A 23263-nucleotide genomic window follows, 5' to 3' on the forward strand; every position below is an offset into this window, starting at 1 on the left:
TTTGTTTTTACACTGCCCTCTCCTGGCTAAAATAGTTACCATGTGTTAATAAAAATGCCATGTGTGAGCCTTGGAGAGCAGACGGCAGTTGATCTCTCTCCTGCAGGATTGTCTTTGCATTGTTGCCTTAGACACTATTTGTCCGTAAGTATGGTGTTCTTTATGTTTTGTGTTAGGGATAGAGGCAGAGGGTAATGTTTCAGTTTGTGTTTTGTATTTTCCACGATATATTTGTAGTTGGTGGAGTTTTAGCTGTAAGCTAGCAGCATGACAAAGCATTTTGAGTTTGCTAATTATGGTTTTGGCCGTGCCTTATTTTCTGTTTATTTTTCTTAATGCAATTTGTAATTTCTTTATTGCAGTTTTACAAAAAGAAGCATAAAAGGATGCAAATTCTTCAATAAATGACAAGAAAAGTTATGCCTTGCAATTTTTGGAGGATTTCAAGTTGTTAGCTGACTGTCTAGCTTTGAACGTCGGCTACTCATAGTGAGGACAGTACACAGGGCATCCTCACAAACTGACTGATTGTGCAAGAAAGAGACTAGTGAGAGGGACTACCAAGACATCTGTGACTACTCTAAAGGAGTTACAAGCTTCAGCAGCTGAGATGGGAGAGACACTAGATTGACTCTGCATCCAAAGCTGGTCATTAGACAAGACCCTGTTTTGTGGACACCAAGCACTGCACATCATCACAAATGCACCATCCCCACTGTGAAGCATGGTGGTGGCAGCATCATGCTTTTGGGAAGCTTCCTGGCAGCCAGCCCTGGCTTGTAAATGTAAACAGTAAAATGTATGTGGCAAAATATAGCGAAATCATGGCAAAATCCTGGAGGACAATCTTATTTGGTCTGCAAGAGAGCTACATCTTGGGGCAAGATCTATATTCCGTAAAGACAGTGACCCAAAGAATACAGCAAAAGCTACACATAGATGGATTAAAGACAACAAGGTGAATATTCTGGAGTGGACAAGCCCAGACCTCAATCTAATATCGTAATTGTGGCTGGACATTAAAAGGGCTGTTCATGCCTGTTCCCTGTGTAAGCTGACAGAGCTTGAGCAGTTTTACAAGGAAGAACAGAGTAAAATTGCAGTGTCCAGATGTGCAAGCCTGATTGAGACCTATCTACACAGACTTAGTGCTGTGATTGCAGCCAAAGGTGAATCTACTAAATGATGACTGGAAGAAGGTGAATAGTTATGTAGCACTTACTTTACGTTACATTTTTTATTGAATTGATAATACCTTGTAGACATCTGTTTTCACTTTGGCATTTCAGAGGATTTTTGGTATTTTTGTGCTAAAAAGCCAAATTATATTGACCATGGTTGATTTATAAAATCAATAAAGGGTAAAACGTCTAAGAGGGTGAACACGTTTCATTGGCACGGTATATGGTGTCGAACTTCGAAGCATGATTCAGGGTTGCCATGTAGGCAAAAGAAAGCCTAAGCCAGCATTTTTATTCAAGTTTCTAACAGGTTTTCCTTCACCATAAATACACTGTGTATACTTTCATTTGACGGACCCCAATTACAGATCTATCAGGTTCTTTTGTAAATGGTTGATTTTTGACTAGCATATATCGGAAAATAGTCACTAGTGTTTTACTCTCTTATAATGTTCAAACTCGAGGAAAAACAGTGCAACCGTGGTAACTGTTTTACTTATATATCTAATTTCACTGAATAAACACTGAATAAAAAAAAGTTTCTGCTTTAATCTGCAATACGTCGCGTGGTCGCTTCCATTGTCATTGATGGTTGCTGATTTTTCTCCGGCACGTCTGGCAACCCAGCGGAGGAGCGCTCTATCCAGTCAGTATAAACTGGGATGGTTAGCTGATGATTGACAATACTGTAATAAATCTTTTCGAGACATCTCTGCATCACTTTACAAGGTCAGACTCGAAGCCAATAACTTCATCCTGTCATATAATACGATTGACATCGTGTCTTAGTCATTTGAGGTTTTGAAAGCGGATTAATACGTGTAATGCCATTTTGCTAGCCAAAAATAGTTAGCAGCATTAGCCAGCTTCAGCTAAAGTTGCCAGATTTAACGTGCAGTAGGTTAGTCCTAACTTAAGTAGTGTCACCTCAGTCTTGCTTACATTACCAGGAAAGAGAATAAAATATTGTTTGAATGTGTCAGCCATATGCTTTGGACTAACATGCACGTAGTCTGAACCAGGAAGTGACCTTAAAACAGAGTCAGAGCTGCTGCTGACAGCACGATAATTACTAACGGCATAATATTAACGGGGGTGGGGGCAGACTCAAGGGGAGACAGTATGGACATATTTCTACATATTTGTTAGTCGTAAGTGTACACTGCTGTAGCCTATGGTAGTTGCACGTTTTAGGTCACACGTTTACACTACGTGGCATGGTGAGATATGAGCATGTAAACAACTACCAACCACTGTCAGAAAACGTGAATATGACGCAGCTTCAAATGAAACATCATTTCTTTATTATAGAATCCGCTATAAGCCTGCATAAAAGTATTATGTCATATTTAACCGTTATTGAGCTGCTGTCTGGTACATTGTTATGACCTTGCTGTAACTGTGAGTTGCCAGAAAGGCTGCGCAATTTATTGCAATGAGCTTCTGGCTTAAACACATATTAAATGTCTGGATTTTATCATTGTAAGTAAAAGATTAAGAGATGCAGTGCAGTCAGATGAAGCTCAAGCTGTCATCTTCCATATATTCGATACAGCTCATATAAAATGAAATAATTCCAGATTTTTTTTTTTTGTTTTAATCTTGATGATTACAGCTCACAGAATTAAAAATATCTTCTATCTCAAAACATTACAATACTTCAAAACAGCAAACCAAAAAATTATTTATAATACAGAGGTGTTGACCTTCTCAAAAATGACACTCATTTATGCACTCAGTACTTTCTTGGAGCTGCTTTTGCACAAATTACTGCATCTTTACAATGTGGCATGTAGCCAATCAGTCTGTGGCACTGCAGGGGTTTTAGGAAGCCCAGGTCGCTCTGATAGCAGCCTTCAGCTGATTCTCTACGGGATTCAGGTCAGGGCAGTTGGATGACCAATCAAGCACAGTAATACCATGGTCAGTAATCCAGTTTCTGGTAGTTTTGGCTTCACTGTGGGAAGGTGAAAAGGAAATCAGTATCCCCATAAAGCTCCTCGGCAGATGTTAGCGTAAAGTGCTCCGAAATCTCCTGGTAGATGGCTGACAGTGTTGACTTTGGACTTGATAAAGCACAGAAGACCAACAGCAGCAGATAGCATGGCACCCAAATCTTCACTGACTGTTGCAACTCAAAACACTGGACTTAAGGCACCTTGGACTCTGCCTCTATTAGCTTCCTCCAGACTCTGGGGCCTTGATTACCTCTGCCAAGGAGGTTATGTGATCAGGAGTAACTTCAATCCCAGCAGCAGTTTTTGGAGCAGCAGTTTTTGGGTGTGTTTCTATTCAAAGTTTTGGAGTTTATAGAGTTTGAAAGATGCATGCCCGGTCAAGGAGATGAGTCGAAGTGCAACAGAGAGAAAGACAGCAGACTGTAGCGAGAATACTCACAATGCTGGGAGGAATAGAGGAATATTCACCCTCTACCATGACTTCTAGTTGTCCGTTGAGACCATGGGTGCATCTGTTGGCACCCGTAGCATAGCCAATGCTTTGTCCCACCGTGTTTCCACCCCACCGGGAAGGGAGTAATCAGCAAATGCCGTGGTGAGGGGCACATGGGGATGGATCCAGGAATTTTTTGAAGGATTCTTCACTATTGGGAGATAGGGCTAATGGCAGAGGTCTGCGCTCTCCGAGTGCTTTTCTAGTTTCCAAATGAAATTCAAAATTTACTTTCATCTGAAAACAGGACTTTGGACCACTTACTAACGGTCCAGTTATTTTTCTCTTTAGCAAGGTGAGACACAACATCTGTAGTTCAGGATTGGCTTGACACTCAGACCATACCACTTGTGTGGTGGCTCTTGAGCCACTGACTGCAGTCTCAGTCCATTCCTTATGAAGCTCTCTTTAGTTCTACAATCCGCTTTGTTTGACAGTCCTTTGAAGGCTGAGCTCATCTCTGAACAGCCTGCCCTTTCAGCAGTGACCCTTTGTGGCCTACCCTTTTTGTGGAGGGTGTAACTAATTGTCTTTTGGACAGCTGTCAGGTCAGCAGTCTTTCCCATGATTGCAGTTGAGTGTCCTTAATCAGAGTAACAGAACAAAGGCTCAGGAAAATTTAGCAAATTGGACTTTGCCACAAATTGTTTGAGACAGTGGGTTTTATTTTAATGAGCTACAAGCTGTAATAATGCAAGATTAAAACAAAAAAATATCTTGGAATATTTCACTTTGTATGAGATGAATCCAGAATATATAAAAGTTTAGCTTTCAGATAAATTGCAGGAAATAATGATCTGTAAGACAAAACTGTTTATGAAAGAAAAACTCCAGGCCTAATGCATAGTAAAATGCATGTTCACAGTAATATCTATCTGAAATGTTAAGTCAAGTATTTATCTGTTTTATTTTATATAAGGCATATTTTGTTTGATATTATCCTTGTCTGTGCATCATTTATCAAATTAAGAACAACACAGGTTTCACCCCACAAAATGTCAACGGTCTTTAATGGAATATGCCATGGTTCATCATCATTATACCACATAGATGCCATCAACACTGTTTGAACTGTTTACTGCCTCCCACAGATAAACACCTTTACCTGCCTGCCTGTTTTTATCCTATTTTTCATGTACATGTTGACAATGTGCAGATAGATGTGCAAAAGTAACTGTGTGACATTTAGCCTTAAAATTTGGATTTGGCCAGGAACTGACTACTATCACCCAGCGCACTAATGTTTCTAACATTGTGCTGGTTTGATATACAGTAGCTGAAATCTTTATAATATAACCTGCTGTTTGATCTACAATATTCAATACACTAGCTATCTGACCGTTTTTTAAACATTGTGACTAAATCAGATACAATGCCTTTACACCTCTCTGCAGAAATCTGAAAACTAAATGTCTTCTTTCTCTCTAGTTTTTATCATGGCCAAACAGTCTGATGACATCCCCTTGGTAATGGGTTACAACTTCAACGACCACCACCACCACCACCACTATACTTTTCAGCATTATTCAGAAACTAGTCCAGACAGGTAGGAGGGTCTGAATCAAATCAAATTCTTAGTTCAATCTGTTTAAAGTCACACTGATTATAGTTGCTAATAGACTTAACACAGTCGCAAAATGACTCAAGAAAGTCTATCCCCAATGTACTTGGTGTAATCTAGGATCTATATGGACTACAATGCCACTACTCCAATGGAACCAGAGGTGATTCAGGTCATCACAGAAGCCCTGCAGGATGCCTGGGGGAACCCTAGTAGCAACTATATAGCAGGTGAGCAATACAGTACTTAAAGCTTTAACAAGTAAAATTACCTTTTCTGATTTTAAAATTGGAAAAATTATTGCAAAGAAACATCATCTTAGCTAATGATGCTTAACTCTGATTGCCCCATCCCTTTCAACATTCGATTTTGTGTCTTGGTGCGCAAAAAGTAACAAGAAACACTTTTCTGTGTATTTTTTATTTCAAGGTGCTAAGGCAAAGGCAATGATCAGTAAGTCCAGAGAAAGTGTGGCGAGAATGGTTGGAGGTAGAGCAGAGGACATCATTTTCACATCAGGTGGCACAGAGGTAATATTTTACGTGTCCTGTTTGCCCAAAGAAAAAGCTGCATTTGTATTTTCCTGAATTCTTCTGTTGATAATCATAGTGAACAAAACTTTTCAGGCCAACAATCTGGTGCTCAACACAGCAGTGGAATACTTCAGGAGAAATTACAAGGCTGCAGAGCAAGGAGAAGGGCACCATAATGGAACCAAAGCCTGCCTTCCTCACATTATCACTTCTAATGTGGAGCATGACTCAGTCAAACTAGTAGCTGAGCACCTGCAGAAAAATGGCAAGGCAGGTAGGAAACACCCCAGTTAAGTTAAATTTAGTGAAACACAAGTGAAAGATCAGCACACAGTTGAGTTATTAAACAAGTTACTTTTTAAAATGGCTTACTTATGCTTTCTTGTTTGGATAACTGTCTTATTTTTTGCCACAGAGGTGACGTTTGTGCCTGTGTCCAGGGTGACAGCTCGTGTAGATGTGGAAGATATTATTGCTGCTGTGCGTCCCAACACTTGTCTCATCTCTGTCATGCTTGCCAACAATGAGACAGGAGTTATCATGGTAAGGACACAAAGAGGGGAAACATGAATGGATGCATGGATGGATGGGTGGATGGATGGATGGATGGATGGATAGATGCATGGATGAATGGATGCATTGACAGATAGATGGATGGATGGATGGACTGATGGATGGATGGACGGATGGATGGATAGATGGATTGAGGCATGGATGGATGCATGCATGGATGGATGGATGGATGGATAGAGGCATGGATGAATGGATGCATTGACGGATGGATGGATGGACTGATGGATGGATGGACGGATGGATGGATAGATGGATTGAGGCATGGATGCATGGATGGATGGATGGATGAATGGATGGATGGATAGATGGCAAAAAACCTCTTTCATATCAAAGTCAAGACAGTTTCTACAAAGTAATGGTAGTTAAACAAAAATCATTTCAGTAAAATCCATCATCCAGAAACTGAATATTTATGCCATCACTTATTTTACCTTACATATTTTTAATTTAAATTTCTTTGTAAAAATCTGTTATCACTTTGACATTAAGGAGGGTTTTTTTTGTGGTCAAAAAAGTCAAATTGTATTGACCATGATTGATTTATTAAATCAATAAAAGGGTAAAACATCAAAGGGGGTGAGTAATTTGTATAGGCAGTTTATTATGTAGATTTATTTCTAGCAGTTTAAAATGCCCCTTCATAATGATTCCTCTTTTTCTCATCAGCCTCTCCAAGAGATCTGCCAGAGAGTCAAGTCTCTAAACAAGCAGCATGAGCGATTTCGGATCCTGGTGCACACTGATGCTGCTCAGGCTCTGGGAAAAATCCAAGTAGATGTCTGTGAACTGGGAGTGGATTATCTCACCATAGTGGGGCACAAGGTGAGGAATGAGTTTGGCATAGTTTCTTTATAAGGTATCAAAGTTAAGCAGGAAAAACATCGTATTGACAGATGTTGCTTTCTAGTTCTATGCTCCTCGGATTGGTGCTCTGTATGTAAATGGCCCAGGAACAAAAACACCACTGTTCCCGATGCTGTTTGGAGGAGGACAGGAGAGAAACTTCAGACCAGGGTAGCACAGTCTGCATGACAGATGATTAAATACCAAAACAATCTGCACAAACGTAAGGCTGCTTATGTGACTAAAATTATTTACGTTCTCTCACTCTTATCATACAGCACAGAAAACACACCTATGATTGCCGGTCTTGGAAAGGTATGTTGATGCTTAATATATGTTAATTACTTAATTTTCTTGCATTGAGGTATGAGAGGTTTTTTTTTTTGTTGTTGTTTTTCAAAAGTTTTCTGTTATTTGACTAACGTTCATCATCCTTGTGAAATGTTAAATCAGCTTTATTGGCCAAGCATGCATATTGCACAGTAAGGTTGCACCCCATGTACATGGGTGGCCCGGGTTCAAGTCCAGTCTGCTGCCTCTTTGCTGCATGTCTCTCCCGCACTCTCTCATTCCTACTTCCTACTCTATCCACTGTCCTCAATAAACAAAGACATAAAAAGCCCCAAATATATCAGAAAAGGGTAAATGTTTGATAGCAAAAGGTGCAGATGACTTTGACCTGTCCACTGAGCTGTCTGCGAGGTTTTTTTTAAGTGAAGTGAAACATTAAGGAGCAGTGGTGGACTGCTTTTTGGACTTTTTAACATCACTGTGACTGCAGGACCATTGATTAATGCGATTTTTTTTAAAAACGAATGCATTAATGCGCTACTGGTTATGGATCTTAATTGCATCACATTAATGTATCACTGCTGACAGCTCCAATAATTGAAGCAATGAACCAAGAATAAAAGGTCTCTTATTATAATGTGCCACAGTAATGTATTTCAACCATTTCAGTGTGGCGCGTCGTCTTTATAAAGACTGAAATAATTTTTCCACAACTGTGGCCTCTTTCTTCTGACTTTTTCTCTGTTTTTCTAGAACCTGTTTATAATAGTGTTGATTCTCTGTTGACCCTTCTTGAACCCACTCCTTCAGAATGATACTCTTAATGTCAAAGAAAACGATCATCATGGCCTTGAATTTGGACTGGCTTTGTCCTTGGTGATGGTGGTGTTTTTCACTGCCATTTTGTCTCAGGATTGTATTGGAAAATCTGGGTTTGAGTGCATGTGGTCACTCCTTCTAAAAACAACTGGATTTCCTTCCATGTGTTTCTCCACAAATTTACTTAAATTTTTCCTTTTGATGAGGAGTCAGAAGTTTTGGGACAAATTTGGCTGAGTCATCAATCATTTTGATAATTTGTTCAATTTGTTGAATGTTTTCAAAAATGTTTTATGTGCATGGGTGCCTGAACATTTATCGTCTTGGATATCCTCTCTGCCTTCACTAAATCTTTTGTGCCATTTAAACACACATGCACACGTCACGCAGTGTTCCTCATACACCTCGGTTAATGTACCAAAAGATTTGGCTGCTTTGTTCAGTTTCACTTAAAATTCCAAGTTAAGCTTTTAAGCTAATCATTTTATGACGCCCTAGCAAAAGCATGTGCACTACAATCTGTAGCTAGCAGTGAACTAAAGATGTCACTTTATTGGAAACTTGCAGCAGTTGTGTGTAAAACAAAACCTTTCATACATTACACTCTATGTGACTGTGAACCACATAAATTTATCCATACAAGTGCATACTCATTATTTAATAGCATACCTCACATAAGAGACAAATAAAAAAACGCCACCATGCACTTCTCTGCAATGAAGCAATGATGTAATGAAGTAGCCAGGATTATCAAATTTGTTGGTCATTTTAGACTTTCTTTATCTGTTTTATTAAACAAACAGCAGGATAACACAGGCCTCTGGCCAAAACCTTGTATCTCCAAAATTACCACTTTTCAGGGAAGTGGGAAAAACACTGTATTTTTCAAACAACTTATCACTGAACAGTCAGTCAGCATCTTTTCAACACTTTATTGGTCTAAATTCATTAAAACTCACTGACAGATGTAAAGGGTGACCAATAGCACTGATTTATGAAAAAAAAAAAAAAAATAAAATAATGAAAAATGGAGACAGGAGGTTTTCACCCAACACCAGTGATATGTAAAGATCTGCTTTAAGACATTGTAATATTATAAAATCCATTTATTTTGTGCCCTTATTGTAAAACAAGTATTATAGTATGCTTCATTCATGATTCCTTATTTTTTGTGTCTGTCAGGCTGCAGAGCTGGTGATCTCTAATCTGTCAGATTACAAGAGTCACATGCAAAGTACCAAAATTTACTTAGAAGAACGACTGCAGGTAAGTCTCGCTATAACAATATTAATATAAACATGACAGAGAAATCAATGAACCCGTGTTGAGTTTGATCACAACTTTATTAGCCAGCCTTTTGCAAATAATATGAAGTTTTCTGTTAAATATGAATAAAGGATTTGAATGCTACACCAGAAGTGTCTACTCAGTTTTATTTTGTTATTTATTCCATCACTTCTTGGTCTGGCAGTGAAGCCTGCAGCACAAAAGGCCTATAAATGGAGGTCTGGATGTCAGAAAATTTTGTTTTATGTAATCAGTGTAGAGTGGAATTGAGTTGGTTGAAATACTGGGTTGTTTATGATGTTTAAATTTAAAAGTGGTAACAAAGATCAATGTTATTCAATGACCTAAAGCACGCAATCATTATTTCTTCCCCTTCAGGCCGTCTTCGAAGACAAAATCCGCTTTAACAGTCATTATCCTGGCTCTGATACCCTCCCTAACACATGTAACGTGTCCATCCTGGGCCCAGGATTACAAGGTGATCTCATGACTCTGCTGTCTCTGTCGTATGTCTGTCAGTATAAAACAGCATCCTCTAACCCTACACCAATGTTCGCCAGAGGCGGTTCATGACCTCCACGGGGCTATTTGTAAACTACAAAGGCTCTGAATGATTAATCTCTCTCTGCTGCTGTAGGCTGGAAGGTATTATACAACTGTGAGAGGCTGTTGGCTAGTGTGGGCGCCGCCTGCCATTCGGACAATGGGCATCGGTAAAATAGCTGCTCATTTACCTGCTATTCTGTTTTTTTCCACACCCCATCTTCATCACAGTTACGTAACTCCCCTTGCATTGCTCTGTGTGTCCCTCAGGCCCTCCCATATCCTCCTGAGCTGCGGGGTCCCGTCAGAGGTGGCAGCAAACGCCCTGAGGTTGAGCGTAGGCAGGGGGACGACTAAAGCAGATGTGGATGCAGTGGTGGAAGATCTGAGAGAGACGGTACAGCTGCTGGAAGAGGCACGACGCTGATGGCATGAACATTTATCCAGCAGGTCAAACGAGGATGTACAGAATTAAAAGCACATCTGTGATTATTGTAACATTAACAGAGTGTGTAAAATGGATGAAATATTTAATATAAGCAATAAAAAGGGAGAACTAGAGGTGACCTGATGAGCGATGTTATGGAGAGATGAATGTGCTCAGCTTTCATCAAGTCATATGAGTAGCTAATCAGCTAATTAAAGTCAAGGGACTTGATGATTACATACACTTTATATATTTTTATAACACTACTGTAAATGTTCTGTCAAATTTCTGATTTTGCAGATTTATCAGCTGTTATATCATGCCCATTGAGAGAAATATGTTCAACAGTTGTAAAAAATAACACTCATTGTAATGCACCATGCCTTGGCTCTGACTTCTCCCATTACTTAAGTTTCCGTGCTGCCTCAGCTCCCCCATCTCCAGTGAAGCGTTAGTGCATGTGCCAGCATATGGTCACCGCCACACAAAGGAGAGCAGGAGGCCACGAGTGGAGCGCCTACACCCGTCTTTCATTACCTTTCTATCTCGGCGGCTCTGACCCCCTCCCCTCTCTCCAACAGCCATGCTGGCCAGCTGGCTGCTGCTCAGGTGTCACTTTCTTGGCTCAGGAGGAGGCAATGAGTGCATGAGTTTTTTGTTATTATATGAGTGTTGAGCATGAGATGTGAAGAGCTCCAGGGAGCTTGTTTTGTGTGCCATAACCTACTCATAGCAGCCAGGTGATGGTACTTCACCGGGCCATCCAGGCAGCTCGAGCCGGGGATCTTGCTCTCCTGAGGGAGCTAGCATCTTCTGGTCACCTCTCTCCTGCCATCACTGATGCTCAAGGTGCGGGTCCTGTGCACCACGCTGCTAGATGCGGGCGCCTGGAGTGCCTGCAGTTCCTGGTGGAAGAGCTGGGGCTGGCAGCTGACATCCGGGCCTCTAACAGGGCGACACCGGCACATGATGCTGCAGCTACCGGCAATATCCGGGAGCTGCAGTGGCTGGTAAACCAAGGAGGTTGCAATATAGAGGTAAGTTTACACTCTGACTTCTCATGTGCACAGAAAAAAAACACATATCCAAGAGCTAATTTACCTCAGAGGGATGCTACATGTTCAGCACTGCTGGTCATTTCTGCACACTTAGTAGTGCATGAGCATAAATTCAGCCGCTGGTTTTGATCGCCATCTAACTGATCCCAGAGTGAGGTTACATCACTGCAGTTGTAAAAGGTAGAGTGCTCTACCTTTTCAGAAGTATTACCAGCTGATTACATCACATGGTGTTGACTTACTAAGTGTTCATTAGTGTAATGTGACAAAGGTAATTATGTCCAGATGCAGGAGGGGAGCTCCTATTGAACTCAGCTTTTAATATGGAGTCAAGTTTACTTTAATCTCTGTTTATAGGATATGTAAATTATACCCAGAGCTGCAGGGATTAATCAGTCAATCAGAAGACTATCCCTAACCATTAAGAGAAGCAATTAGTAATTGTAGCCTTTTCTCAAGCAGAAAACAATTCAGGTCTATATTAAATAAGCATTTTCCAATTAGTGTGATTGATTTATATTTACCCATAAAATAATGTTTATTACGTATATGTATGTAAAATTGATTGTATAAGAGAGTATTAAGAGTCCTGAGATTTTTAACAGTTGCTTGGACTGAACAAGTCCAGAGGTATCATTTTTTTACCTCTCAGGTCTTTTCCATAGGTAAAGCATAAATGAAGCTTCTGCTTGAGTTAATTGTAAAGCATTTTTAACCAATTGATATGTCATTTATAAACATAGTAAAAAATGCTTTATTGATGCATTAGTATATAGTTATCTATAAAGTGTTAATTATATGTCATAATCATAAATGCTGAATTAATGCATTAGTAGATAGTCATCCATAAAGCATTAATTATATGTTGTTAATCATAAATGCTTTATTAATGCATTAGTAAAGCATTTTCTAAGGTGTAATGTCAGAATGAGGATAAGAAGTAGGGTTAGGGTTTTGAATGCTTTACTAATTATTTTAGCAGGGAGGACCCACTGAGATCGAGGTCTCTTTTTCAGAGGTGTCCTTCAGGTACACAGAAATTGAACAAATGAAAACAGATATAAACAATATAAAAATACATACACGCCTATAAACATGCTTGCGAAGTATGTCCATTCTGATGCCATCACATTTTTAAACAGTCACAGCCACTTTCCTGAAGTAGTTCATACATCAGCTCTTTAAACAATCCACATGAAACAAAAGAAGAGAGACAGCTGGAAATTGTTCTGAACGATAGGCACAGCAACACTGGAAGCAGTCTTTCCCCATTCAGTCCTAAACCTTAGTGTTTTTTTTAAAGTGATCCAGTTTTGAGATCTGGTTGTATGGGTTGAAATGTTTAGAATAGGAGTCAAGTCAGGTAAGAAGGGGCTCAGCCTACAGAGTGATACAAGACTCAAAGATTATTTTGCAATATGTCAGCAGAGATGAATTGAAGAGCACTGTGATACAAGGTATGGCTATTAAAAAACGAGACTAATGCTGTAGTCCTTCTTTGGACAGTTGTCTCAAATCCTGTTGTTCTTTTCTTCATTTCTGACACAGACTCAGAATGTTCCTTTGAGCACAGATTTGACCTTTGGAAAAAGGAAAAGGTGACATGGTGAACGTTCATTGTCTCAGACTTCACAAAATCTTTTGTGCCATTCAAACACCCATGCACGTGACATGCAGTGTCCCTATACACCTCATTGATTGTATGAAAAGATTTGGCTGTTTTGTTCAATTTCACCAAAAATTTCAACTCATCTTTAAGCTAATAATTTTCTGACAGCTTAGCAAAAACAAATTTACTTCAACTAGTGAACTAAAAGATGTCACTTATTGGGTATTTACAGCATGTGGTGTGTGAATACCCAGCGTTTGATAAATAATACCCAGTGTGACTGTGAACCACGTGGTTTTATTCTCATAAGTGCAGTCTCATTATAACCATACCTCATATGGCATCCAATGGCTTCAACACAAACAGTTTGGTGTTCATAGAGTGTAATCCATAATCTAAAGCTGGTAACATTTTCCTCTGTTGTCAATCTTTTCTCTGTTTCTTACAGTAAGACAGGATTTGTTCCTATTGAGATGCAGGCAGAGAGAGGATACCCCCAAATCTTTAAGTCTCTATAGAAAAAACATTCTTCCAAATACTCTCTGATCATTAAATAGTACGCTGCATTTTTTCCTTACATGGCTAAAGCATGACCCACCTTATTCTGCCTGTAACTGCCTTCGAGTGTTGGTTTGGTAAGGATATCAGAGTAAGCCAGTCAGAGGCAGAGTAGGCAGTTCTTTGGTATTTCTATCAATGTGAACAGAGCTGGTGACACTATTATCAGCTCATCATAATTTCATAATGATTTACTACCTGAAGTCAAGCAGCAGAATTTGAGTGTCAATGTACAAAACACAAGCAGAGATGAGGCAAGAGACTAAGAGCAGTGCATGTGTCTGGTTGCCTGTGTGTCTGTCAAATGTAGTTCAAAGAAAATACATTTTTTGACAAAACACTTTTACAAAAATATTGTGACTTTTGATTGAGTTAAAATGGAGTCAAATGTTTTGGAGTTTTCATCAATTAAATCTCCACAAAAAGCCCAAATAAAGGTTAGAAATGACCAAAAATGTGACCACTAAGGGAGCTTTTAATCTTAAAACAAAGACTAAATCAACTAGCTGTCAAAAGATTTTTTAGGTTTAACAAATATGAAAAAACAGTCTTTGACACAGGCTGTTTACTGGGTTGCTCAGGAAATGTGGGACATAAATAAAGAGTTAGGCACCAAAACACCACTGTTGCTTTGTAGGTGATGGCTTAAGTATTATGCATTTATTATTGCATAAAGTGTGTATTTATAAGCTGTTATTGTAATTTCTTAATGGGTTTTGTCAATAATCAACAGTTTTCCTGCAGTCACAGAGAGACTATACCCTAACCCAGACCCTGTATTACAGTGTATCCAAATCTCAATAATCAATGTAAGTCCTCAAAATCTTATTAAAATCAAAACTATGCGAACCATTACCATGTACCAAGGACTACTGGAAATGAATACATAAGGCACTTCAAGATATTTTTGAATTTCTTTTAACTATAAGACCACATAGCTTGGATAAATATGTCAACAATGGCAGAAAACAAGACGTGAATCTTCTGCTGGTGGCTGGTTTAAGATTAACTAACTCAGAGGAGAGCCTAACTGTAATTACATGGACGGAAATTCCACCAAATTGAAATAATGGCTGCATTTGTCAGCCATAAACTGGAATAATTCACTTTAAGATGGATTATGTAATTCCCTTTAGGCCTGATTTTAATTTCAGAAAAAGAAAACTGTGTTGGATAAACTCCTATTCAAGTAACTAATTATTTTTACCTAAATTACTGTTATTGAGTAGCATTGACTACTGAGTGAAAAATAAATCCTTAAATCCATGACAAGGAGGTTCAAGCTTTCTGCCAACAACATGAAAACAACCAATAGTTTCGCTTTCACAACACATGTCGGTCAGTACATGCACATAGCAATAGAGTGATTCTATATTTCTTCTAAAACAGCTTTTGCATTGTATTTTAGGTTAGGTAACTCCTTATAATAAATAACCCGGTCGGAGGTCCATATTTAGGGCCAGAGTACTGACCTCGGAGCCAGGACCCTATTGTATCTGTGGGCGTTCTTAGATTTTTTTTTCCCCCAACATTTTGTGGCGTGTTTAGGGGGCCTTGACATGAAGTCAAAAGTAAAATGAAATAAAAAATAAATACCAAAAACCTTACAGAAAATTGTTCCCAAGGGGATTTTTTTGTGTTTTGGTGGAATTGTGCAAGATTACTGCAATTGCACATGGTCACACAGGGGCCCCAGGTATGACACAAGGAGCTACTTCAGTACCTTTACTTCTACTCAAGTAAATTTTAACAAGAGTAACTGCAGTTTTACTTGAGTACAATAGTCTGGTACCTTTTCAACCTCTGCTCCTGTTTTGGTACTTTGTCTTTTGTTCCTTGTTGTTTTCCTCTCCTACATAAATACTTGAGGTATATTTTTGAGACTTGTGGCAGATGTGTATGTTTGACTAAAGGTGAATAAGACAGTTATGATGTTTGCCAAAATTAAACTAAAAGACAATTTAAAAAACAAAACTACAAATGATGTGCACATTACAAAATATGCAAACTACGTATGGTCTTTTAGATGTGAGATGTGTGTTATCTGAAACTCTGTTGTAATATTACCTGATATCAGATTGTCATATTGATTTTCAATCCTCCTAGTCATTTTTAATATGATAGCCAGCAAAGGGTCTTCTATAATTTACTCTTCTTTTAACTATTTATAGATTGCGTTTAGTCAGCAGCACACACATTTCTAATTTATAGGCTAATGAGTATAAAAGTATTGTTGAAATAATCTCAAAATGCCTGTGATCACTTAATGGTTGAGCCATTTCACAGTCTTTTCAGCCATTTCATCTCAGAGTGTACAGTTTAGACCTGTTCTTTTTGTAAAGTACCTTGAAGTAACATCTGTTATGAGTTTGCTTCATACAGACAAATATTTATTTATAAATAGTTTTTATTGCTGCCCTAGATTACACAAATCCCTTATGATTGAGTTGGCAGAGTTCTGTCCTAAACTTGAATGAATGAATGAAAGATATGACATTTAGTTCCTGTTGCCTAATATTAATTGTAAATGGGAACCCTCAAATTTCATTTCAAACCTTTATTTATTGTCAAAAGGACATTGAGGACTCCTTCATTTCCAACGTCAAGATTACAAGCACGTTAGGACAAGCAAGACAAGACAACAGTCAAATACAATCAATTAAAAACCAGTAGAGATCAATCAAAACAATAACAAATGGAAACAAAGTGACTAGGAACCAAGGTCTGAAACTCTGCAAGAGAGGGGGGAACGTCAATCTTTAGAGTTTGTTAGAGGGTGCTCCATGAGCCTGGGACATCAAAAGAAAATGCAGTTTTACCATGGCTTAATTCGAAGTCTTTTTCTAAAAAAAAACAAAAAACAAAAAACTGTAGTTTTAGAATATAGATGCACCTCATGAATAACCCCCTTAATGGTGAGAAATAACTCCTCTGCGGTAAACCACCATGTTCAAGAAGTAAAATTCAAATGCATCAAACTTCATTTCAGAGTATATTCTTTGGATGTTTCCAGGATAAAGACTCTTCTGGTGCCACAGCGCTCCACCTTGCAGCTCGGTTTGGTTGTGTCGAGGTCACTGAGTGGCTCCTTTCTGTGGGAGGAGAGGCGGAGGTGGAAACAAATTGTGGAGCTGTGCCTGCTCACTATGCTGCAGCCTATGGGGACCTCACCTGTTTAAAGCTACTCATTCAACAGGCACCTGGGTGAGTTCACGACTAGCTAACTGATCCTTGAAGCCCCCCAAAAAACACTTTAAATATCTTTTTCTTCATAAAGCAATATGACAGGTTGGATAAATCAAATTTAGAGCAAAGCATCATGTCCAAGACACTGTGTTATTCATCTGTTGGCTGAGGTCCTAAAGGAGAATGTAAACAAGTCAAATTATTTACCAATGTGGAAAAAACAATCCAACAAATATCAGTTATATTAAAGTTAAAAAAAAGATTGAGCAGATGCCCCCAGAGCCTGACAAAAAGTGACATCTTTATGTCCTATTAGCAGAAACAAGGCATGATCTTACTTTACTATTTTCACTTTTGCGAAACATCACACTATTTTATCTTAATCTATTAAGTGTATTTTTATCATTCAAATCAACTTGAAAAGTCCAGTGATTCCACTTCAGCACTTGTGGTGCTATCAAACCACTGTTTTCAGTTTAGTTTCCTGTAAAAATATGACTTTGACCTTTATTTTTTGTTTTTTTTATCATAATTTACAGTGTTTTACATTTAAAAATTCAGAGTTTTGTTTTTTGTTCATATTAATGTGATTTTGAAAAATGTGATGTTTTTCTTAAAAAAAGCATTCTCTATTTCTTTTTTTTTTTTAGAGTGGTCCTATAACACTGTCATACATTTTGACTTATTGTGTTAATTTTTTATTCAGTAATGGATGCTTTTGATAATGTAGTGAAGTACAGTTTTTGCTCCAAAATGTACTTAGTTATAAATAAAATTGCAGTTTTCAAAAACTACTCGATAAAAGTAGAACTTCACAAAAAGCTACTCAATCACAGTCATGTGAGAGCATGTAATTACTTTGTTTCCATCTCTGATTATTGCTGGGAAAACTTACTTTGATATGTAAGCTTATTAGCCAGTATAACTGGAGTTTATTAGACAGGCTGAGTAATGCATTTCTTTTATTGCTACCTGCTCTATTAGTCTAGTTTTTCTTAGTAAGTTGATCTTTGTATTTCATTAAATTGACAAAGATAACTCATTAATATCTTCAAATGACCCATAAATGAATCTGATGATTTATATCAGAAGGCTTCAGTCATACAGGGATGCATTTGAGAAATGTTAACCCCATTAACCCCATCTCTCGTCTTCCTCCTGAACCTGAGACAGTGGCACTTAGTAAGTAAGTACCTAATAAAGATAGGTTGTTCTTCCTGTTTCATCTCTGGGTTACAGGAGAGTATGACTGTAATTTGCATGATGCACAGCAGGGTCACACAGTCACATGTGAACGTCAGTGACCTGTGAATAATACATGTCAAGGAGACACCGTCACTCACATGTCAGCCATGTGGTTGAAGATCAGCGTGTTTGCCAATGTTAATGCAGCTTTGAGGTGTCTGACAGGCTTGAAGGACATGGGCTTGAAGGTTTCATCCTGATTTATGTAACATATCTTATATTAATCTATACTGTGGAAAGGCTTCAGCAGACAAAGCCGTTCCTAGTGTTTAGACGTTCTCCATTTAAAAGACAAGATCTTTGAAATGCGGAAAAAATGACTTAAGAACAAATTCAGAACACAAATCAAAGAATATTTGTCAACTCACTGTTCACTACTTAGACACTTCAGTTTAACTTTCAGTTAAACTCATTACATTTCAGTTTCATTTGCCACCATCTATCTCTAAAGCCACTGCATTTATAACTTGCTGCTGATTTACAGTGCTTAACAAATTTATAAGACCACCACCCAAAGTAAGGGTTATGCCACAGCTGCCCAAAATTAACAGCATTGAAAAAAAATGGTAAAACCAAAATCAATTTTTATGTTTCTGCAATGGTTAATACACCAATATGTAGAAGCTCTTTAACCAAAATGATATTTTTGATGCTAAAATATCATTATTATTGTTATCCATGAATTTTCAAATTTACTGATTCACAAAAAAACTGAAAAAATATTAAAGCACATTAATGTTTCTTGATTAATATGTCAAGTTATAGTTATTTACTTGCATTCCTGAACAGAAAAACAAGTTTTAGTGGTTGAATGTTATGCTTGATTCATTTTTGACTTCTCAGAGAAGCCCAGTGAGCCAGCTCAAATTTGGGTATAAAAAGGTGAATTCAGTTTGAAATTCCTCATTCCTGTTCAAAATGGTAAAACATCGAGAGCTGACTGAAAATAAAAGAGTCAGAATTAAAGCAGTTCATGATGGTCTCTGAGACGGGTGGTCTAATAAATTTGTTAAGCACTTTGTAGGTTTGAGTTTTTCTTCATAAAATATAACTTATTTTTTATTAGTATATAACAAAATTTAAACATACTTAAACACACTAAAGCATCTGTGATCAGCACAGGTCCAGACCTCTTAATGTAGATTTTGTGTGTGCTAGAAGGCTGGGGATGCACCACTGCATTGGTAAACAGTTTATTGGGCTGATTTCAGCCCTGTTGACAAACCTGGCCAGTTGGCATCAGCAATGCACTTTTCACCAGTGCCAGTTAGAGCTGGACAATAATGAGTTAAGATGGATATGTTTTCGAACTAGATATTCAGTTGGATGATATCATTTATTTATTGAATTAATTTATGATGAGGTTGAATTGGGAAAAAAAAATAGATGCAAGGCCTAATGCTGAGTAAGGGATTGTTTACTGTAAGGAACACTAATAAACTTAGCACCAAAAGTAAGGAAATTTGTGTTTGTTAGATTTTTTTCCTTGTCCTAACAATGCTTCTTGGCACTAAATCTTATACCGTTGGAAAGCCTGTTGGAAAATGAGCAGAGCTGAGTATGTGGGTTGCGCTAAAGACAAATTTGCCAAATCATGTCACACCCAGCCCTAGTGTCAGTAGCAGATGTAAATCTGCTGTGTTGAATCAGTTGCTGAATGCTGTTGAGCTATAATACCTAACTGCTGATTCATAGAAAGTATCTTATTGGGCAGAAGACGTCATCTGTTAAAATCTGGTTCGTTCGCATGGCCAAATGTGACAGAAAATGTCAGCAGTGTGAGAGTTTTGTGCCGCCTCTGGGAAAAATCTCAGACTTTCAGTTTGTAAGACATGTTCCAGTAACATTTCAAGAAGAGGGACTACAATTCAAATACCCAATCACATAGGTTATTTGGAAAATAGACTCAAAGAACAACCAGGAAGTGATGAGAAAATCTTTTGCTGAATTACATGAAATACTGGTATTTAAATGCATCCTTATTTTAGACGACAGATATCGCAGTTTGCTAACTGACCACTGTTTTTCAACAATAAGGTCCAGGGTGCAAATCATGAATCAAATAAGTGTGTGGAAGTATTTTTGACATCTATGTTATTACTTATTCAACGTTTTAGCCAGTTAGTAGCCTTGACCTGAGCTCATGCCTCCCACCTTTTCTTCCTATTTGTTGAAACACAGCTCTGTGAACCATCAGACAGGTCTTGGTGCTACCCCACTCTACCTAGCCTGCCAAGAGGGACACCTGCATGTAGTAGAGTACCTTATAAACCATTGCGGGGCTGATGTCCACCTGAAGGCCCATGATGGCATGACCTGCCTGCATGCTGCTGCTCATATCGGCCACCGAGCTGTGGTGGCATGGCTGGTCAGTACAGAGGCACTACATTGATTTCCTAAATACATGTGTGTGTTTATTTACAAATCTGATCCTCTTCTTTAACCCCAAACAGGCGACCTGTACTGGTGTCAGCCTGAACTGCCAGGACAGAGAAGGAGCAACTGCTCTGCACTTTGCTGCCAGCAGAGGGCACTATTGCATCTTGGAGACGCTGCTTCTCATGGGATCAAAGGTCATGAAAGATTACTGGGGAGGGACACCACTGCATGATGCTGCAGAGAATGGAGAGTTAGAGGTAAGATGGAGGTTTTCTTTAGTTTTTATTTTATTTTATTTTTATTTTTTTAATAAAACCCCTTTTCTGATAATGCATCTTCTATAACATTGTTTTTTTTTCTTGTTCCTTCTGTCAGTGCTGTAAAATCCTGCTGGCCAATCATGCAAACACTTCAGACCGGGAAATTGATGGGTTCACAGCAGCAGAGTTGGCAGCATATAATAGACACCATGAATGTGCCAGATATCTCTGTACCATGGAGGAAAATGTAAGCTCTGTCCTTCTCACCTGCATTTTAAACAAGCAACTCATGGAGCTTTACACAACTAAAATCAGAACATTAGGAATGTAAGTTAGTCAGAATTTGACATTGAAATGCCTGTTACATTAGAATATAAGCCCAACAGCTGTTGATTTAAGTATTTATCACCTTCAATCCATCACATGCCAACAACACTCTTGCTCAGGCCAACATCTTTTTCCCCTAAAGTTGCTATCTAACACACAAAATATTAGAAACGCCTATTTAAGTCATCAGTTGTTTGTGTTTTATCCTCCCTTTGTGTCAGAACTGCCCAGCTGTTTACTCTGGCATGATAATCAAAGCTAATTTGGGGCGTACGGTCAACAGCAAACATCTGGAAGGTCTTGAAACCTCACTGAGTCATTTCTTAATTTGCGACATGTATTTCATGCAGGTCAGGCCTGTTGTTCTCTAGCACTGTTGTCTTCCACTCAGCCTGATTGCTGTGCTCTCTGTTTAAGAGGTCTCACAGAGTGGAGGATGATGGCTTTTGTGTTTTAATAAGGCTTTACAGGCGCGAATGGCGTGAGTGCCAGAGGAGATTTGGGTTCTCAGTTTGCTGCTGAGGACTCTCTGAGATTAGCTCTTTTGTTCTGCGCAGACACGCGGCGCTCCTCATAGTGATGATGAATATTTCAGTGTTTACACTTTTGTTTGTGCTGAAGTTGCCTGTACAAGTCAGAGGTCAATGAGGTAAAAACAAGCCTGCAGTTAGCTCAAATTAACTGTCAGTTTGCCCTGTGCATTAGTTTTTCTTTAATTACTGCATCAGTATTGAATTTAGATGGTTAATTTAAGACTGACACTTTGGGATAGTCAATTCCTCTTCTTATTTACCAGATAAGTTATTTGACATGTGGAACTTAAATGGGATATTATCATTTTATTTGGAGCATTTATATCAAGGGTGTCCAAACTGTGACATCCTTAATTAGCCCAAAGCAAATTCTAAAAATATAATAAAATATGGCCCATGATAGAAAATAAAGCTGGTGCTTGACTGTATTGTACTTCCTAGTTTTGACTCTTGGAAATAGTGCTGTATTTCTATACAAACATTTTGATTGGAAGGATTCATCCATCTATTATTTTCTATACCACTTATCCCGTTGGGGGTCGCGGGGGAGCTGGAGCCTATCCCAGCTGTCATAGGGCAAGAGGCGGGGTACCCTGGACTGGTCGACAGTCAATCGCAGGGCTGACATAGAGAGACAGACAAACAGGCACGCTCGCATTCACGCCTATGACCAATTTAGAGTGATCAATTAACCTAAGCAGCGTGTTTTTGGTGGTGGGAGGAAGCCAGAGTACCCAGAGAGAACCCACACATGCACGGGGAGAACATGCAAACTCCGCACAGAAAGGCCCTGACCAGGAAGCAAACCAGGGAACCTTCTTGCTGTGAGGCAAGAGCTCTAACCCCTGGGCCACCATGCAGCCCAGGAAGCATTCAGTTACATGCTTTTTCATGACTAAATTGATACAATTGTGTGAGATATGGACATATTTGCAACCAAATGATAACAAAATCCTGATAGGATTATGGCTGCAAATAGCAGTGTGATTGGTGTTTATTTGCTCTGCTACTTGCTTCATCTTACAAGCATAATCATGCTAATAATCATCAAGTACCAATGCTCCTAAAAAGTTGGCACCTGCATGCAGTTTGCTCTTGTTTTTCACCTGAATAGATCAGGGTCTCGGCTCTCTGCTGCACAGAGCATAGTTCTCATCATTAACCTGACACACCAGATGGATGTGTTTCACACATCCATCTGGGAAAGCTTCAATAGGAAACATTTGAGAAAAGGCAGAGGCTTTGAAAAAAACTCGGTGTGACTGGGTGAACGTTCTGTCTGTCACATCTCTATGGGTAGCAATCAGAGCAACAAAACACATGACGTAGCAGCTATCGAGCTGCGCGTGCCCAGCTACTGAGGAATAACACAAAACATGGTGACTATAGACATGTAAGTACTCGACTTTTGTCGTTTTTGAAAAGAAAACAACTCACTGTTCTTCTTTTAACGAAGAAATGTTGTCAAGTTCTGATAAAACTGGCGCTTTACCAGCATTCACGCTAATCTCTTCCTCCATAACTGCACCAGCTCTTGCTGCTGCTTGTTTACGTCTCAACTCCGCTGCACCTGAAAGTACTGCCCCTCGTCGCTGATTG

The 23263-nt window shown here is 38.8% G+C and overlaps 2 protein-coding genes across 4 annotated transcripts in view; both read left to right on the top strand.

The window, feature by feature from the left end:
* Positions 1-123: 123 nt before the first annotated feature.
* Positions 124-10886, top strand: scly (selenocysteine lyase). Of its 3 annotated transcripts, none has more exons than XM_041791675.1 (13): positions 124-144; positions 5061-5178; positions 5314-5423; positions 5623-5723; positions 5820-6000; positions 6142-6269; positions 6966-7121; positions 7207-7313; positions 7421-7457; positions 9435-9518; positions 9918-10017; positions 10177-10252; positions 10353-10886. In XM_041791675.1, the coding sequence occupies exons 2-13, from the start codon at positions 5069-5071 to the stop codon at positions 10507-10509; spliced, it is 1347 nt and encodes a 448-aa protein (XP_041647609.1). In that variant the 5' UTR covers positions 124-144; positions 5061-5068; the 3' UTR covers positions 10510-10886. The 3 variants fall into 3 exon arrangements, with proteins under 3 accessions (XP_041647609.1, XP_041647607.1, XP_041647608.1); XM_041791673.1 differs by lacking the exon at positions 124-144 and adding an exon at positions 1808-1910; XM_041791674.1 differs by lacking the exon at positions 124-144 and adding an exon at positions 2314-2332.
* Positions 10887-11252: 366 nt separating this feature from the next.
* The window catches only part of LOC121512512 (espin-like protein), a 33424-nt gene continuing 21413 nt past the window's right edge, over positions 11253-23263 (top strand). The window contains exons 1-5 of the mRNA XM_041791812.1: positions 11253-11546; positions 16748-16938; positions 20347-20533; positions 20619-20801; positions 20920-21051. Of these exons, the coding sequence (XP_041647746.1) occupies positions 11253-11546; positions 16748-16938; positions 20347-20533; positions 20619-20801; positions 20920-21051 (987 nt within the window). The remainder of the gene's footprint in view (positions 11547-16747; positions 16939-20346; positions 20534-20618; positions 20802-20919; positions 21052-23263) is intronic.

This window comes from Cheilinus undulatus, linkage group 7 (genome assembly GCF_018320785.1).
Source record: "Cheilinus undulatus linkage group 7, ASM1832078v1, whole genome shotgun sequence".
Taxonomy (NCBI): Eukaryota; Metazoa; Chordata; class Actinopteri; order Labriformes; family Labridae; genus Cheilinus; species Cheilinus undulatus.

Coding starts and splice junctions, on each gene's coding strand:
- scly (XM_041791675.1), top strand. CDS start 5,069: ATGGCCAAACAGTCTGATGACATCCCCTTGGTAATGGGTTACAACTTC. Junction 5,724..5,819: donor TCACATCAGGTGGCACAGAG/GTAATATTTTAC, acceptor AAAACTTTTCAG/GCCAACAATCTGGTGCTCAA. Junction 6,270..6,965: donor ATGAGACAGGAGTTATCATG/GTAAGGACACAA, acceptor TTTTCTCATCAG/CCTCTCCAAGAGATCTGCCA.